General features: G+C 36.9%; 1 protein-coding gene across 1 annotated transcript; it reads left to right on the forward strand.

Annotated features, from left to right (window-relative positions):
- Window positions 1-2,291: 2,291 nt before the first annotated feature.
- LOC103936660 (cysteine-rich receptor-like protein kinase 29) lies at window positions 2,292-13,814 on the forward strand. Its single transcript, XM_048580550.1, has 16 exons — window positions 2,292-2,366; window positions 7,122-7,250; window positions 7,770-7,935; window positions 8,043-8,142; window positions 8,244-8,368; window positions 8,439-8,520; window positions 8,604-8,736; window positions 9,373-9,572; window positions 10,169-10,188; window positions 10,895-11,644; window positions 11,945-12,064; window positions 12,248-12,363; window positions 12,447-12,657; window positions 12,799-13,036; window positions 13,194-13,344; window positions 13,461-13,814. The coding sequence occupies exons 1-16, from the start codon at window positions 2,292-2,294 to the stop codon at window positions 13,785-13,787; spliced, it is 2,943 nt and encodes a 980-aa protein (XP_048436507.1). The 3' UTR covers window positions 13,788-13,814.
- Window positions 13,815-17,306: the final 3,492 nt, after the last annotated feature.

Genomic DNA, 17,306 nt, shown 5'->3' on the forward strand with positions numbered 1-17,306 from the left:
CCACCTAGCGGAATTAACAAACCTAAGACAAATGTGAAGCGAATTGTGAGTTTTATAAACTAAAATAATGACTTTTAAGTTTTAGGGGGCAAATGAGATCAAAATCGAGTTCTATGTAGCAAAGGGGAACAAACTTTGAATTTCAAAGAGTAAAATGACGATTTTTGAGTTATATAAAACAAAGTAAAATTAAAATCTAATTTTAAAAGCATAGCTAAAATTAAGCCCTAAATTAAATTAAGCATTGCGAAGGAAGATTTGAGATGCGGAGACCTTCCTAAATTACGTTTTACCGGACTGTCGAATCATTCTTCAACATTGTGATGGATACCGATTTGACACTTCAACGACATGAGAAGAATATACTCCATAGCTAATGAGATACATAATTCATGACAATATTATTTTTTGAAGATCCAAGTACAAGGACATTATAAATATCTTTTTTTTTACATTTTATAAGCTTCTATTTTATTGTCTTTTAGACTTGTTCTCCGTTTATTTGTCTCTTCCCTTTCCTTTAACTTCCACATTGTTGCAGCTGCGTGGATCTGTTATTTGGTCTATTGCAGAAGCCAAACCTTGGAAGTTCGTGCCCTGTCCTCACTCTCCTCAACCACTCCCCTTTGAATCTTAGACCAATTGTTAAGTTGAATTTGTTTAAGATAATATAATAATAATTTGTATAAAAGAGAAGATAATGATCATAATATATTTCTTAAGTAATCAAAGAATTAGACATAAAGCATGAACTCATATGATATTGTAACACACTAAGATTGAAATGTGGGGTCCGTCACTCTTTTCTCTTTAATCATAATCGCCAATATCTTCATTGTAGAAAAAAGGATATTTGATGATTTTGATTCATCTTCACGTGTTGATTATATACTGCATAAAATGTAATTTATCACGTGACCCCTAATGACATTTTTGTCTTAATGTCTTTGTGTGCACTTTACCTCAAAATAATGCAACACTAAAGTTCTCATGCTCTATGAACAACCTCAAGTATTTTCACATATAATTGTGTGTGTATATATATATATATATATATATATATATATATATATATCCCATTATAAATGTGGGACCATGATTTTCTAGGATCGTAGTAAGGGGGATCCGAATACGAATAACTCAGAAGTTTGGTCATGGACTTAATAGCTTCCGCATCGAAGTTGATAGACGAATTAGCGTTGCCACCATCATCTTGCCCTGGAGTAGTGGGCGAAGTCTGAAGACTTCATTGAGATTGATCATACTTGTTTCGCAAAACACGGAAACCTGATCCAGTTTGGGATCAGCCAAGTTTCCTATATTCTTGAAATCCCTACGATTTAAGGATTGGCGTGCACCGTAAGTAATCCAACTCTTAAGAGAATGAAATATCTACTCCAAGATATTCTTAAGGATTCTCTCGGTTTAATACGGAATCCATATCCTAAAAGAACTTTATCGTGATTGGTATAAATACATCCTTCTAGGTTCATCTCTAGTAAAGCAATTATCGTGCACTTATTCTCTTGCCTATAATTAAGTCTCATAATATTGTTTACTAACTTGACTGTCAAAGAACCTTTGGCATACACCTGTCGGTCCTTTGCTTACAGTTGTTTACTATCTTGCAGGCTACACAAGTTTTTTCATCTCCTCTACATATAGGGGTGCGCAAATTTGGCTCCAACAATTGGTGCTTTTATTGAGAGTTGAACTCAAGAACCTTTTAACCAAATCACTTTACTAACAATGTTATTTCAAAGAAAAGTCCTTGCATCTCCATCAACCTAGAACAGGACGATACTTCTGGTGAAGAAGATGTCCCCACCATGGATCAAATCTGGAAAACATTGATCAAGATCAATGCTTCAATCAACACTTCTGGTGGCTTGCAAGAAGCCTAGGGCTATAGCTTCCATCAACAAAACCTTGCAATCGTCTCTAACACCTTGATGTTCTTCGATCTTGGTTTAGAATATTGTTAGTCCTAATTCTGCTCATGATAGAAGAGCGCGCATGCAAAAATAAAGACAGAAGAGATCGTGAAACCAAATACCAGGAATAATGGTTCATGGTTAGGTACTTCAACGATCAAGTTAGAGAATGGTGAAAGTAGGTACAATGGATGTTAAGTATTTTGAGATAGTTCCAATTGTCTAACCATTTGAGAGGAGTCAAGACGGCTATTTATAGGTGTTGAGGAGTTGGTTTGAGTGCTCTGCCAACTCTCTAAGACATCAGAGTAATTGAAGTCAAGAAAATGTCACTATTCACTCAAACTCCTCTGCAACATGGCTCATAACAGTCTAACCTATGCGCCGCATGGGTTAGAGCAGTCTATCTTCTACGCAGCATGGGTCATTCACGTCAGTCTAACCAATCAGGCTGACCAATCAACCATGAAATTGGAATTTTGCAACTGGGATTTGATTGAACGAATTGGCATCTGAGTAGGGGCTGTTGAGTATGATGTAGAGTACCCTCAATACCCACTCTGGTCAAAGAACCTATAGGACGATAGACTGTGAATCCCTGTTAGGACTTCAACAGTAAAGTGACTGTGAGATACTTGCTAGCCACCAGATCATCATTGTGACATAATGAGTACCTTACCTTGGGTCGGACTGATGGAGTGGGATGATGTTGTTAGACATATTCCCTTAATGCCACTCATTTGATGTAATAGCTTATGGAATACTTATCATGTTAAACTCTTATTTGTTTAATGAAAGGGGAAAGCTTATGTGAATCTCTATATACTGTATGATGTGTTTAATCAATAACATAATCCAAGAAATGTATTTAATTTATGGTAGAAGTCATCTAAGCAAGTTAGATCAATGAGACCTTTCTCTTATGTTCATTCCTAAAATATTTCTAACCATAAGATTATCGATGGGGCATTGACAATCCACTAAGGTTAGTTTGTGTTATGTTAACTCAAGTGGAAGTATGACTAGTCTCAAGTCATTAAATGTTAGACACCCAGACAAGCATATAGGTGCTCAAAAGAGTATTAAGTACGTTAAACAATGATTGACAGAGAGTTCTAACATACATTCGTGTTAGAACACAAAAGTTACAATAATACAAGGTAGTCCTTTGACCTGAGACATCATAGATGTCTAGTAGTTAGATCCCTTATCTTTGACTATATTAAAGGCATTCCACTGAGGATTTCCACGAAATTGTTAGGGTTAAGCTACCTAACCATGTAGGCATGAAAATGTACAACAAGGAATCTCTTGTTGGAGAATAATTTAGAAACAACAAAAATAACAGAAATACAGAATCGAAATACTTATACTTTATTATTCAAAACCACTTGCAATACAGAATACCATTACACAATAAATACAAAAATTATAATAATACTAACTTGAATGAATCAAAGGTAGAGGCTAGCGCAAAAGCTATGTCCTTCGAATAGTATTTCCGTCCCACTCTTGTGCTTGTGGTTCTACAATGTCTGCTCGACCAAGATACAACTACCTAATTCTACAACCCGCACACTAGATTATAGAATTCTAGCGAATTGCTCTGTGTGTTTACTCTCTGGAAATTTTGTACGGAAGACAAGGAGGAAGAAAAGATGATTTTTGATGGAACTGAGGACTTCAGTTATATAGGCTCTTTCATACCTCTTCAAACACCCTTTGGATGTATCTGAAGCTATACAACTCTTTCCAAAGAGTTGTGTCTATTAATCAAAACGTTTTTAATTAATTTAATTAAAAACTTAAATCGAAATTAAAACTAATTGATCAGATTAATTTTAATTCCTTGGCCCCAAGTGCCCCGAGGCCCAAGACCCTTGTCTTGATTAATTAATATTAATTTATTATATTAATATTATAGTATAATCATCAAGCCTAATCCACACAACCATAAAGCCCAAACCTTCAATCCATTTCTAAATGGTCCAAGTTTTAATTACTAAGAAGAAGAAGGAATAAGCCTATATGAAGGCTAGTGAAAAAACATTGTTGCCCGATGTGGGACAAGAGGGTCTCAAAACTCCTACATCTCTAACCTTCCATGGTGGAAAGAGAATACTCTAAGATATGATTCAAGAGTTTTTGGCCAAAGCTTATGAATGAGATTAAGGAAGCATTTTCCAAATCACATTCAATAGAATCACATAGAGAAGTATCACATTGGATAGTAGACATGCAACAAACTATCACTTAAACAATGTAGTCAAGAGTATTGAATTAGAGAATGACTGTATTGCATTATAGTTGTCACTCAATAGGTTCTCCAACCACTTATACTAGCTTGGGTAGCCATAACATATTGCTAGGTGTCACTCATAGTTTGTGGAACCCCTGAAGATTAGCGACCACTAATCTTCAACAAATGGGATAATTGAAAGTTAATCTCAATTCAAAATCGATTGTTAAGGTTACAATCGCCCACTACCTCAATAACTGGAACCTAATGGATCGTATACTGAGTAAGGAAGAATGTGAAGAAATATCAATGACATGGATAAGCAATTAAATAGTTTAATTGAGTATAGTCAAGATTAATTAGTTATGTAATTAATCATATGAAAAAGATTCGTATTAGGCTTTATGTTAGTTTCAGGTTTCGGGCATCAATATGAGTTTTGGTCCATAAGGCCCATTGAGTTTTGGTTGTATGACAATTAAAACAAAATGGAAATCAACCCAAAACCAAAGTCAAAACCGGCCATGCTAAGAAAGAGTGTGACAGTGGCTTTAACCTCATTAGGGTTTCTTTAAGGCAAAAAAATGAACCTCTCTCTCTCTCTCTCTCTCTCTCTCTCTCTCTCTCTCTATTTTCTTTCTAAAGGGGCTGGCCTTCCTAGAGAAGTTTACTAGCATCAAACTTCTTCTAAGCAATCCATCTCGTCTTCACCTCTCATCCTTGGTTTGGAGATGTAGAGGCTTAGAATCTTGCAAGCTTTAGGAGGTCCTTTCCTCAAATCCTTAAGGAGCAAAGGAGAAGATAATAAGCAAATATACAAGGAGAGAACTTCAAAGACAAGGAAGCATACAAGGAGCTTGGAGAGAACTTGAAGGCTCTTTACTTAGGTGATAACCCTGTGAACCAAAGATGAGTTTCAAGGGTGTGAAAGCTCTAAACTCTACTCTCTTTAATTAGTAAAGAAACTTGGTTCACCAACACTACGTTTTGAATTTCATGACTTATAGAAATGTTTTTTTAGTGCATGCTTACTTTAAGAGTTATTATGTATGTATGCTCAAACGGTCTTAGTTAGACAAGATTTTTCCTTCAAGTAGTATCAAGAGCCCAAGTCTAGCCTTCGGTGGATCCTTTTGGTATTTCATGGTTTGTGATTTAAATGTTGTAGCTGTTACAAGTTTATTCTTGCTTCATTTAATGTAAATTTTACTTGAACATTTATCATCTCAAAAGTTGTAGATGTATTTCATTTGAGCATGAATTTTACCTAAAAGTTGGCTTGGAGTCATCATTATTACAGTTATCCTACTTCAAATAATCAATTCCCTGCAAAGAAAGTGCATGAGCATTTTCAAGATTCTCTGACAACATATCATCATTGGAGATGTTGATTGAGTGAATTGATTACAACATATATATCATACCCAAGGGATTTGGATCCTCAACTGACCTAATGGAGAGGATCCTCCTAACCCATAATCATGAGCCGTTGGATTTTTATCCAACGGCTACAAACAGGGGGGTCCTTTAAAGTTATAATAATTATAGCTGTTAGATAAAAATCCAACGGTCCACGATAATGGATCAGGAAGATCCTCTCCATTGGCTCAGAAGAGGATCCCAAATCCATACCCAAGCAGCAAATTATTGTAAACTATTTGTGTCCCTCTCTGACTGCTCATCTTCTGATTGTATCTGGACAGGATCTTTTTATCTTTATGGTTTATTCACTGTTTGGTTCTGGTTCAGTCGTCACCTTTTGCTTGGAAGTACAAGAAATGTCGTTAGATTATGAAATTAGGAGAGTTGGGAGATATTTTGTGCTGATTTCTATTTGTTAACTGACTTTTGTATTTTTGGTTGCTACCTTGCTCTTAATTTCTCTTTTTCTTCCTTCTTTGCTGATCTTTGATTTTTACAGTCCCACTGCAAAAATCGCACCATACGTGTTTTGCCTATTTTTGTTCATGTTCCTATTGTTTGTTATTGTACGGGTGATCCTGCATGTTTTTTCGTCTGTGCTTATGTTTTGGAGGTTTTATTTGGGACAGTCCATTGTTTATTGCTTTTCATGGTTACTGGTTTGGTTAGATTGCTGCCTTTGATTTATTTACGGCTGGTTTGGTTACGGTTTTTTTTTTTTGGCCATTTTGTGATTGGGATATGATTGTAGGTTTCTTCCATTTCTCTGTATTTTTCTGGTGCTTGCTTACATAAGTTTTAAGCACTGACGAAATCCTGGGGTTTTTTTTTTTTTTTTTTTTTTTTCAAAAGAACCTAGGATTATTTTGATGTGTGTTGTTAAACAAATTTGATTTAATAATTAGGGTCTAGGTTTATGTTTTGGTAATGGGTTCAATCCTTTTCCTTCTCCAAACTGTCAGTTTAGGGATGGTTAGGGCAAGTGTAGGCAGGGAAATGAAAGTTGACATTTTGAGGCTTACCTTTTGGTTGGTGGCTGAGAAAAATGGGGGAAAAGGAAAAGAAAATTGTAGTGTTGAGTGGCTCAGTGGTGGTCTTTATGCAGTGCATTTTTTTTTTTTTTTTTAAATTAAGTCCAAATGCATTTTTGTTTATGTGGAATCTGCCACAGATTAAGTCCATTAGACTGTCACATATTAAGTTTATTTCCCTCTGTCCATTTGTTTTCACCTTGAATTCTTACTCTGAATCTCTCTAATTTTTTGCACTTTAGTTCGGACTCCCATCGCAACATCATAATCTGCTCTTGTTGCTGCCTTTGATGTAAGGGTTATAAGCCATTGCTTATGAATTAAGACTTTGGTATGCCGCTTCCTGTGTTATCCATTTGAGCTAGCATGACTTTAAGTTTGCGTTATTATTTTGTCCTTTTGTTTATTTTTCTAAACATGACTCCACCATTACTTTGATAAATCAGCTTATTCAGTTTTCAATTTAATTCGTTTCTCAATTTTTTATCTATCTAGATTGATGGAGGTGATGCCAGTTCATTGTTTGAGGCCATACCAGCCAGCAAACAAAAGATGTGGGTCACAAAAACCATCGGAGATGATCCTCAGCCTCAAAGTCTTGATTGTGTGTTTGTCGATAAACATGTGAGTTTTACACCTTTTTGTTATCGTAAGATGCTAACGTTTTTATGTATCAAAGTGTGCACGCTGTGTTCTTAGTACAACAAATTTTGTGGTCAAACATGCCCTAAAGTTCATGAACTAACTGCTCTATGCATTTCGCTGCCCAATTATACATCACTTCCACATGATTAACGTTTGTCTGGTTTATTGTTTTATTGGATTCAATCATGGGCCTCAATATTAATTTTTATACCGGGCCAATGGATTCATGCATATGCACAAGAAATCAAAATTCCATCTTCTCCATATAATGGCATGGATTACGATTTTGTTCTTACAAAAACAAATTTCAATGTGTGTCATGGACACTTTTGTTCTCTTTGCATTTCACTAAAGATATTATATTTTATTCTGTTTGAACAAGATTTTTAAAATGTGCAAACGAAAATGAGTAGAAACCATCAATTCTTCTTTTTCTTAATATGTTTTGTCTGTTTTTTTTTTTACCCATAAAAATATAATTAAAAGTTCTTTTACAAGGTTGCTTCAATTGCTTCAGTTGTCCCTCATCCTGCCGTGGTTGAATTGAACAAGAAAACCGCAATCGTTCCCATTGACAAAACAAACCAGGAGATCCCAAAGCAATGGTTCAATATTGACCTTGATCAGCTTTATAAGAGAATCAACAACGATGCTCATCTGACAAGTAATAAATTTAGTTTTAAGTGCTGCACTTAAATCTGAAATCATCATTATAATTTTTTTTGTTAGCTTCGGTGCACAATCATTTCCACCACTGAATATCATTTGCAGATGTATTTGGTTGTTTAACGGCTATGCAACCAACTGAAGACGTCACTGTCAAAAACTCAAGAATTGCGAATAAGAGAAATCTTAACTTGCAAAATATCATGTCATTCTTGTTTTCGTGAAGTTTGAATTACGATTTACACGTGTCGTATTTATGACGTATAAAAAAACATCACTTTTTTTTTTTTTTTTTTAAACTTACAGGGGCGAAACAGTTAGGATCACCTTATGGGGAGAAGCTGCAACCAGTTTTGAGGACAGCGGAATGCAATCACTTCTACCACCTATATTCATTGCTTTAACAAGCCTCAAAGTTAAACAATACCAAGGTTATACCCCAACTTGCTTTATTTAGCTGCTTAAAGCTTCAGTTTGTTGCTTGTTATGTTTTATCTATAGGAAACCCTGTTCTTGGAAGCATGGGATCAACTGTTTGTGTTTTCAATCCGGACATTCCACAGCTCTCCCAATACAAACAAAAGTAAATCGACAACCCTCCTTTAATAACTTTGGCATTTATATTTCTTCGTTTAATTTTTCTCAACCTAAACATGCACGAAACAGGTTTGAGCATCTAAGATCACCTGTTCGAATCCTGCCCATCTCAGCCGAGATGTATGCAGACCATACGGTCGATCCTAATTATGAGTCCAAAACGATTGATGAGTTGCTTCTGCTTGATCCTGTTTTACACAAGGTTAGTCTCTTATCACCAACCTGTTAACAAAAATCGCATCGTTTTAATAATAGAATTTTATTGGTGCATCTTCCTTGGCTACTTCTTGCTTTGTTTCTTTATTCATTTATATTCCATGTTGACAAGGTGATGGTTAAATGTCTTTCATTATTTAAAAAGTCTGTGATTCCATAACAGAATCCAAGTTTTGCATGCCGAGCTACTGTCGTTGGATTCAATTTGACTAGGGGTTGGTGGTACAAGTTGTGCCCGTCTTGTCATAAAGCTGTCAAGAAAACGTCAGGATCGTTTGAGTGCAATAAACATGGTTTATTAAACAGTATGTAGTTTCGGGTTGATATTAACAGTAATGGTTGTCTAACATAAAAATATCCAACCCTTGCATAGGTTTAAAATAAATCTTATTGTGGAAGATAGCACGAATGAACACAACGTCCTCATGATAAGAAGGCATGACGAAAAGATACTTCATGTTTCTTGCCACACTTTGGTGATAGAGGACGGATATGAGGATCCCTTCATGGTGCTACCCATTCTGAAAAAATTGGTCGACGAGACAAAGAGATTTTAGCTCCCTTTCGAAAATCAAAACAATGACTTTCGGAGACAGACTTCATCATTTATGGACTGCTCCAGGATCAGTTGCCCTCAAACCCATCGATTGCATCAATCGATCCACAAATGCCTGCTGCCATCGTAGGAAAAGCAATTATGAGTGAAGCGACCCCCGTCCTATTGACACCTTCCCAACGCCTGGACCAACAGCCCCAATCAGTTACACCTGCCAAGACTTCAAAGAGGGTGTTGTTCCTTAATGAATCAGCCAAATCTGACAGGTTAAGTTTTCCTCTCAATTATCGTTTCATATGTAAATCTTAATGAATATGCTTGCTTATTTTGGGTATACATATGTGTTTTACCGCTTATCAAAAATTGTTAGCCAATATTTTTGCACCGCTCTTTCACTCTTTTCCATGCCTATCATGATTCTCTCTAACCTTATAAATTGTACCTTCATTCACAGCAAAAAAAAACTCGCATCGGGCAAACAGAGACAACCAATTTTGCTAGAATTGCTAGAGAATTCCACTATCTGGTTGTCCCTAAGATTGAGCTTGTGGACAAGGAGCCAATTGCCGCACTAAGAACAAAGTCTCAAGCCAAAAAAACCAAAGATAGGTGAATTACAATTTGTTTTTCGCACGCATGCCTGCATAACATCCGTCCCATCAGTGTTTCCTAAACTATGGTTTATGTTTTGTACTATAGTGCTAAAGATGTCCGCCCACGGAAAAAATGAATGACCTTAGTTTCCATTATCAACTGCTACAAAGCCGTTCTCCATGTTTTTGCCTTTGAACATGTGTGTTTGAAAACTTATTTGCTAAAACAATAGAACAGTGCTTTTGTTTTTTGTTAACTACTTAAACAGGTGTCTGGCCTGCAGGGCATGTATTTTGCCACCTTAAATGCATAGGCAAAATATGTGTGGACTGCATCTTCCATCTATTTCTTCTATAACTCATGGAAACAGGCATCCTGCATCTTCATTGCTTTGAACATTAGTGCTTGAAAGATTAAGTGCTGAAACAAGAACAACCCACTTTTTTTTGCTTTTTTGTTTCGCTTGGTTGAATGTATGTAAAAGCTGAACTACATACCTTACCGACACTGTTCACTCATATATCTTTTTTGTTCCTTCACGATTATGTTGACTTTTTTTTCAAGTTAAATGTGTCTTATTCATGTGGTTAAGGCTGATGCATTCAAGTCCCGCAGCAAACATTTTGACTAGTTCTTCACTAATACGCAGAAGGGACTGCGTTTTAATCCAACTGGCAACTGCACCTACAATTTCAACATGCAAGAACTTGGATTGGATGGTTTCAACCGCGGCGGCGAAACCTCAAATATTCCCAATATTTCATGTTGTCTTAGTCAGAACGAAGTCGCCCCAGACTCATTCCAGTCAAAATTTCAAAGAATTAAAATAATCATAGACTCATGAAAATGTTCCTCCCATTGGCTTTTAATTAGCCTGCAGTTGATGACCACATTATTCTTTCAACTTTTGCCATGGTTTCCTCAAGATTTATCAGATTATTGTTCCTTTGTACACAAATCTTGTTACTTATCATCAACGTTAATTTCACTGAAGCCCAGCTTGGAACTCCTGGAATTCCAGCAGCCTACTGTTTTGACGACAAAGGTAACTACACCACTGGCAGCACCTATCAAACAAACCTCGATAGCCTCCTCTCCACCTTATTCGATGCCAGCAACGGCCACGGCTTTTACAATTCCTCCCTTGGCGAAAACAAGGACAGAGTTTATGCAATCGCTCTCTGTCGAGGAGATATTACAAAGGAAGCTTGCGGTACCTGCCTTTCAGACGCTGCAAACGGTCTCACGATTAAGTGTACCAATCAGAAGGAGGCAATTGGATGGTTACCCAATTGTATGTTACGCTACTCAAACCGCTCCATAGATCACATGAAGGAAATTTATCCGACTTACTACGCTATCAATACAGGAAAGGTATCCACAGGCTTGGATGCGTTCAATCAAGAGGTCTCTCGCTTATTTAACGGATTAGGAGGCAAAGCAGCAACGGGTGGTGATCTTCGTAAGTTTGCATCGGGAAATGCAAACATTCCAAGTTCTAATATAACAATATACGGTCTTGCTCAGTGCACCCCAGATTTGTCCAACCAAAGTTGTATTGATTGCTTAGAGTATGCTTCGGGAGGTCTGGGATCATGTTGTAATGGATCAATTGGTGTGCGAATTGTGACCCCAAGCTGTAGCTTAAGGTATGAACCTATCCCCTTTGTTGGAGATACAAATGAGACACCACCACCATCCCCACCATTAGCAACACCACCTGCCAATACTGCGATTCCAGGAGGTATTATATATATCAAGTCCTATTACTCTTTCAAAAATAAAAAATTGTTGTTTAATTATTTGAGATCAAATTGGACATCTTGGCATCATTTTTCTATCCGGCGTATTCTGAGCAATATGTCTGATTACTTCATTCGGATTGCAGCACCAGCTAGAAACAAGTTAATTTGCAATTTGGTTCTCAAAGTAAAATAAATTATCATTCGTTATACCTAGTGATAGAAAAGAATTAGCCAATTGAAAATTCAGACCCATACATAATCTGATATGATCAGAGAAGCTATATTTATGATTTTTGCAGGAAAGAAGAGTAATACTTCTCGGACTGTCATCATTACGGTTGTCACAGTTGTTTCCGTGGTACTAATTGTATCGATCTGCGTTTATCTGAGAGTGAAGAAGATAAAGGCAAAACTTGGAGGTAAGTTTAGATCAGTTAATTTTTACTTCCCTTGAAACAGAATGACCTCAGGGAACACCTACAATTGATGTAAGCGCTTAGACTCACACATTAACAAATATGTATCCTTTTAATTAAATATACATGCAATGGCCTTATTTGGTTTTTGGTTTAATATTGCTTCTCTCTCATGCAAAAAAGCAGATGAAATTCTTAATACAGAAGCCTTGCAGTTCGACCTTGCCTCCATAAGAACGGCTACAAATAACTTTTCTGAAGCCAATAAGCTTGGACGAGGTGGATTTGGTACAGTTTACAGGGTAATGAATCGTATCAATAAAGACATCAGTTAAAATTATTATTGTGAGAAATAAGTTAACATTCAGATGGTGGTTGAATGCAGGGTAGGATTTTGAACCAAGAAGATATAGCGGTTAAAAGGCTTTCTAGAGATTCTGCACAAGGAGATATAGAATTTAAAAATGAGGTCATGTTAGTAGCCAAACTTCAACACCGCAATTTAGTAAGGCTTCTTGGTTTCTGCTTGGAAGGAAACGAAAGGGTTCTTATCTATGAGTTTGTCCCTAATGCAAGCCTCGATCATTTCATATTTGGTAGGGTTGAGAACTTGGATTTCTGGTTTTATTTTGGAATGTATTGAAAATTCTTCTATGTACATGCTTCCCAAAAAGAGTACAGTGCAACAAAAGTCAATAACAGCCATTACAAAATAGTCTTCTTACTTGAATGTGCAGATCCAATCAAGCGCAAACATTTGGACTGGGACAGTCGCTACAAGATCATATTAGGAATTGGGCGAGGACTCCTTTACCTTCATGAAGATTCTCGTCTCAGAATAATTCATCGTGATATGAAAGCAAGTAACATTTTGTTAGATGCAGAAATGCAGCCCAAAATTGCAGATTTTGGCATGGCAAGACTGTTTGATCTTGATCAAACACAAGGTGATACCAGTCGAGTTGTAGGGACTTAGTAAGTACTAGCAGATCTTGTATGGCTTGTAATCTTAAAGTTCATGTCATTTAACAATGCAAGTAAATTAAGAACACACAACAAGATAATTGTGGCACAATCATTACAAGTTTCAAATATAATAACACAGGCTAACCTTGCTTTTGTTGATATGCAGTGGTTACATGGCACCTGAGTATGTAATGCGCGGGCACTTTTCTGTTAAGTCGGATGTGTATAGCTTCGGTGTGTTAGTTTTGGAGATAATTACTGGACAGAAAAATAGTTCTTTCCGTCACGGTGGGAACGTGGAGGACCTTCTAAGCTATGTAAGTTACACAGAAGGCTGGGCTATACATTATCCCTGGAATTTATTAAGATTAAACTAGCGAAAGAAAGGTCCTATCTGACTTTGTAATCTCTAACTATTCACAAACTTATGCAGGCATGGAAAAGTTGGAAGGAGGACACAGCTTCAAATTTAATAGATCCCTTGTTGAAGAGTGGTTCAATACCAGAAATAATGAGATGCGTCCACATAGGATTATTATGTGTGCAACAAAATATAGCTGATAGGCCAACCATGGCTGCAGTTATTCTCATGCTTACTACCAACTCTGTTGATCTTCCAGTACCCTCACAACCAGCATTTTTTATGGATGGTGGCATTGAATCCTCCTCTGACACGCCTTTGGGATGGAAGGATAATTCTGGTGTGACAAGGTTAGGTCTGTCTAAAAGTAGCTCCGTGAAATATCTGCTGCATGGATAGCTTCGATTCCAAGTCACAACCTCACTGGTTGACCGATGATGCAATGAAATGTTTGTTGTTTTGTAACAGTTTTGGTCCCTTTTTTTTATGTGATTCATTGTTTAGGTATACAGGTTCTGATTAATCTCAAGTTATTGGGATCAATTGGCCTTTCTTTTTTCTTTTATTTTTTCTGTTATTCTAGCAGTAGTCGATGTTAAATTAAAGCTTATTGTTAACTACGCCTCTTGAAATTCAATTTTGATCTTACTTCGTGACTGTAACTCAAAAATCATAACTCTATTGGATTAAATTCAAAATTCGTTCCACTTTAACTCGTGGACTCTCTATTATCACTAAAACTCAAAAGTTTCCCAATAAATCATATGTGGGATCAACCACAATAAAACTATGTTACATTGCCAATAAATTTGACTGTACATTTAGTGGCAAAGCCACAGTAGGGCAAGGAGGGGCGGCCGCCCCTTCGTCGTCGGAAATACCATGAAGGGCGAAGAATTTGCCCTTCTTAACTTGCACAGAAGGTGTTTGACGAAATGCTTTTTGCCAATACTTTCCACATATCCACTTAATATCGATAAAATCGGTGATTTATTAGATAATTAGGCGATTCATCAGCCAAATTCAAGTGAGATTGTATACAAATTTGAAACAAATTCACTAAAAATGAAGGGACTGGTGTAAAGGCTCATGACTCTTGAGGAAGAAACTGACTTGGGGTTATTGCCTAACCAACAGGATCCTGAGGATTTATGAATTGTGTCTGTTCATCGTATATCGTGCAGTCAGTTTTTGTCAGGTACTATTTGTGTTTAAATTTAATATGATTTCTAATCGCACAATGTACGATGAACGAACACGATTAACGGATCTTCGGGATCCTCACAAAGAGGATCTAACGAGGATCCAGATTCATTGCCTAAGAGCATCTCCAAAGCAAATGTCAAATTTTGAACATAAAATTTAAATTTAACAGCCTATGTTACATTTTGACATCTTTTAAAATTTTATTCTCCATCAGATATGTGACGAACTATCTCGAATTAATATATATTTTATCCTCGAATGCGTGGAAATGACTATTTTGCCCTCATGGGCCTTGTAACATGGTGGTACATAGAAAATTTTTAAATTATTTTTCTCGTTGATATAATTAAATTATTCTCAACGTCACAAGAATGTCGACACACTTCAGGGCTGAGTCAGGTTTGCAGTGGAAGAATTACGAAGGAAAAGAGGAAATTGGGTTGAACCCAAATTGCATGAGTTTTGTCATGCAGCCCAATTAGGATTTAGGACAATTTAAAATGCCCAATCCCGTAGGACACACACACTTACACACACATGTAACCTTCTTTCCATTTCTCTCTTCCTTTCTCGAATCCTCTTTGAGTCCGTACAACCAAACCCCCTAACCTTTGAATCTTGTCACACACTCACAGATCGAGTGTAAGGTTAGTATTATTGTGTTTCCCTCGACCTCACGAGTCGAGCCATACCCTTGGTTTGAGGAAAAGACCATGGAAACTTGAGATACTCGAGCTCCAGCAAGGAGTGTAATTTCTCTGACGTGATCGCAAAGGTCTTAGCCAGTTTTGAGACTTAGAAAGGTATTATTACAACTCCTCTAATGTTTTAGACTACTTTTGGTTAAGTTTGGACGTCAGAATAAGCTCGGTAGTGGGTGTGAGGAGTAGTCGATATTTTCAAGGATTTTTCCGGTCATTTTCCGTTGAATTTAGGGCCTCAAACAGGTATGGATATGTTCTCCTAGTCGAGAGCTTCATTTTGGTACAAATTTCATGAAATTTGGTGTTGAATGATGAAGATATTAAGGTTTAAAGTTTTTCCAGAAACCGGCGAGTGTAGAGGCGTCCGGTGCCGGAATCAGGCAAACCACCTAAGAAGAAAGGGGAATATTCCATCAAAGTTGATGGAATATACTAACGGTGTCAGGTAAAGTTAACGGTATATGCTGTTACTTAACAGAATATTCCCTAACACCCTTAAGGAATCCGTTAGTGTGCCAAGCACGTGCCTATGCATGGTCGGCACATGAGGGCACGTGGGATGTTGAAATTTTTTTCTAAAAATATGGGGATGCTCGTGGTGTTGAGTAGGCCACGATGGTATATTCAAACACCCTAATTGAGTAACGTATGAGAAGTTATTACAAAGTGTTGGTTATGTGCTTAAAAGTAACGTTAAAATAGTTGTTTCACATATAGGTGAAACGTTTCCAGATGACGAGTGCAGCCACGCAAGACTTGGGGTTTACGACCCGGCTACATATTAGTGAGTGGGCTTTTGGTTATATACATATATATATATATATATATATGTATATGTGCCTTAAGTTTCCCAAAAACTGTTTAAATGGTTTTTACGTTTTAAATGCCATGTCGTATGCATTACATACTAGAATATGCATTCGTATAGTTCTGTATATTACTGCTTGACGCTGCAGACGCTCAGGTAAGCCTCAGGTGAGTATATTTTAATGGTAGTGATGATGTTGTGTATTATTATGTTGGATTGCATTTAGTGATTTATATCCTGCACCTAGGTGTTAGTGCTCTGCCTAAGGTCAAGGCCTAGCATTCACGTGATCGTTCATCTCCTGCACCACAAGCTCACCTTGGATCCAAGGCAGGTGCCAGCTTATCGTATAGACCACATTAGGTGGTTCCGATTTGTAGGTGACTTGCTATACTTTGCACAGCCTTCACGTGATCGTAGCACTTGAGCGTATTTATTTATACCTAGCCTGTCGTACAAACCATAGTGGTGGTTCCGACTCATGTGCAGGATTTGATTTGATCGTTGAGTTATAGTTTTAGCCGTACAGGTCACGTTAGGTGACTCCAGCTGATATGTCACTTTATATTAGTACAATTCACCTAGCTCACTTATTCATGGTTGAGATGATTGACATGGCATACACATGGTTTGTTATTCTCAAGCATATTTTTATATATGTATACAACATTATTTTCTGGGAAACTTATACGGGTTTTACGGTGAGGGATCATTACTTTTGGGAAGATAAATGGTTTTGAAAAACTTTATTTTTACCCACTCACATTTTCTGTTTTGCGCCCTTCCAGATTCTAGGTAAACTTCGGCATTGGTGGCTTACGAGGAATCTTCGGCAATTCTGACAGACACCATCAATGTAGGGTTTCTTTATGTTCTGCATAATTATTACTTAGTCTTCTGGATTGCATTACTTAGTCTTCTGGATTGCATTTCGATAACTATGCTCTGGTTGTGTGTATCTTTACTCTAATCACTTTTACTTGTACTTATAGGCTAGTCTAAGGTAAGATAATCTAAGGTAAGATAACTAGTGGTTTTTATTTATTCGCATTTTCATATCATTACCACTTTCGCACAGCGCACATGGTTACTTTACCCTCACGTGACAGCTAGCATGCCTCGATTGAGGTCAAGGTGTGTCAGATATGTCAAATTAAATTATAAAATAAATGAATAAACTTATAAAAGGCATTTAATAAT

Source organism: the organism of the source record quoted next, unplaced genomic scaffold (assembly GCF_019419815.1).
Source record: "Pyrus x bretschneideri cultivar Hongxiangsu unplaced genomic scaffold, Pyrus_bretschneideri_v1 Contig15, whole genome shotgun sequence".
NCBI classification, from domain to species: domain Eukaryota; kingdom Viridiplantae; phylum Streptophyta; class Magnoliopsida; order Rosales; family Rosaceae; genus Pyrus; species Pyrus x bretschneideri.

What these genes read in the sequence shown, in the direction of transcription:
- LOC103936660 (XM_048580550.1), top strand. Translation starts at nt 2,292, where the DNA reads ATGGCTCATAACAGTCTAACCTATGCGCCGCATGGGTTAGAGCAGTCT. An exon ending in GTGTCTGGCCTGCAGGGCAT is followed by an intron (nt 10,189 to 10,894) that starts GTATTTTGCCAC and finishes ATTTCACTGAAG; the next exon opens with CCCAGCTTGGAACTCCTGGA. An exon ending in GATTTGGTACAGTTTACAGG is followed by an intron (nt 12,364 to 12,446) that starts GTAATGAATCGT and finishes GGTTGAATGCAG; the next exon opens with GGTAGGATTTTGAACCAAGA.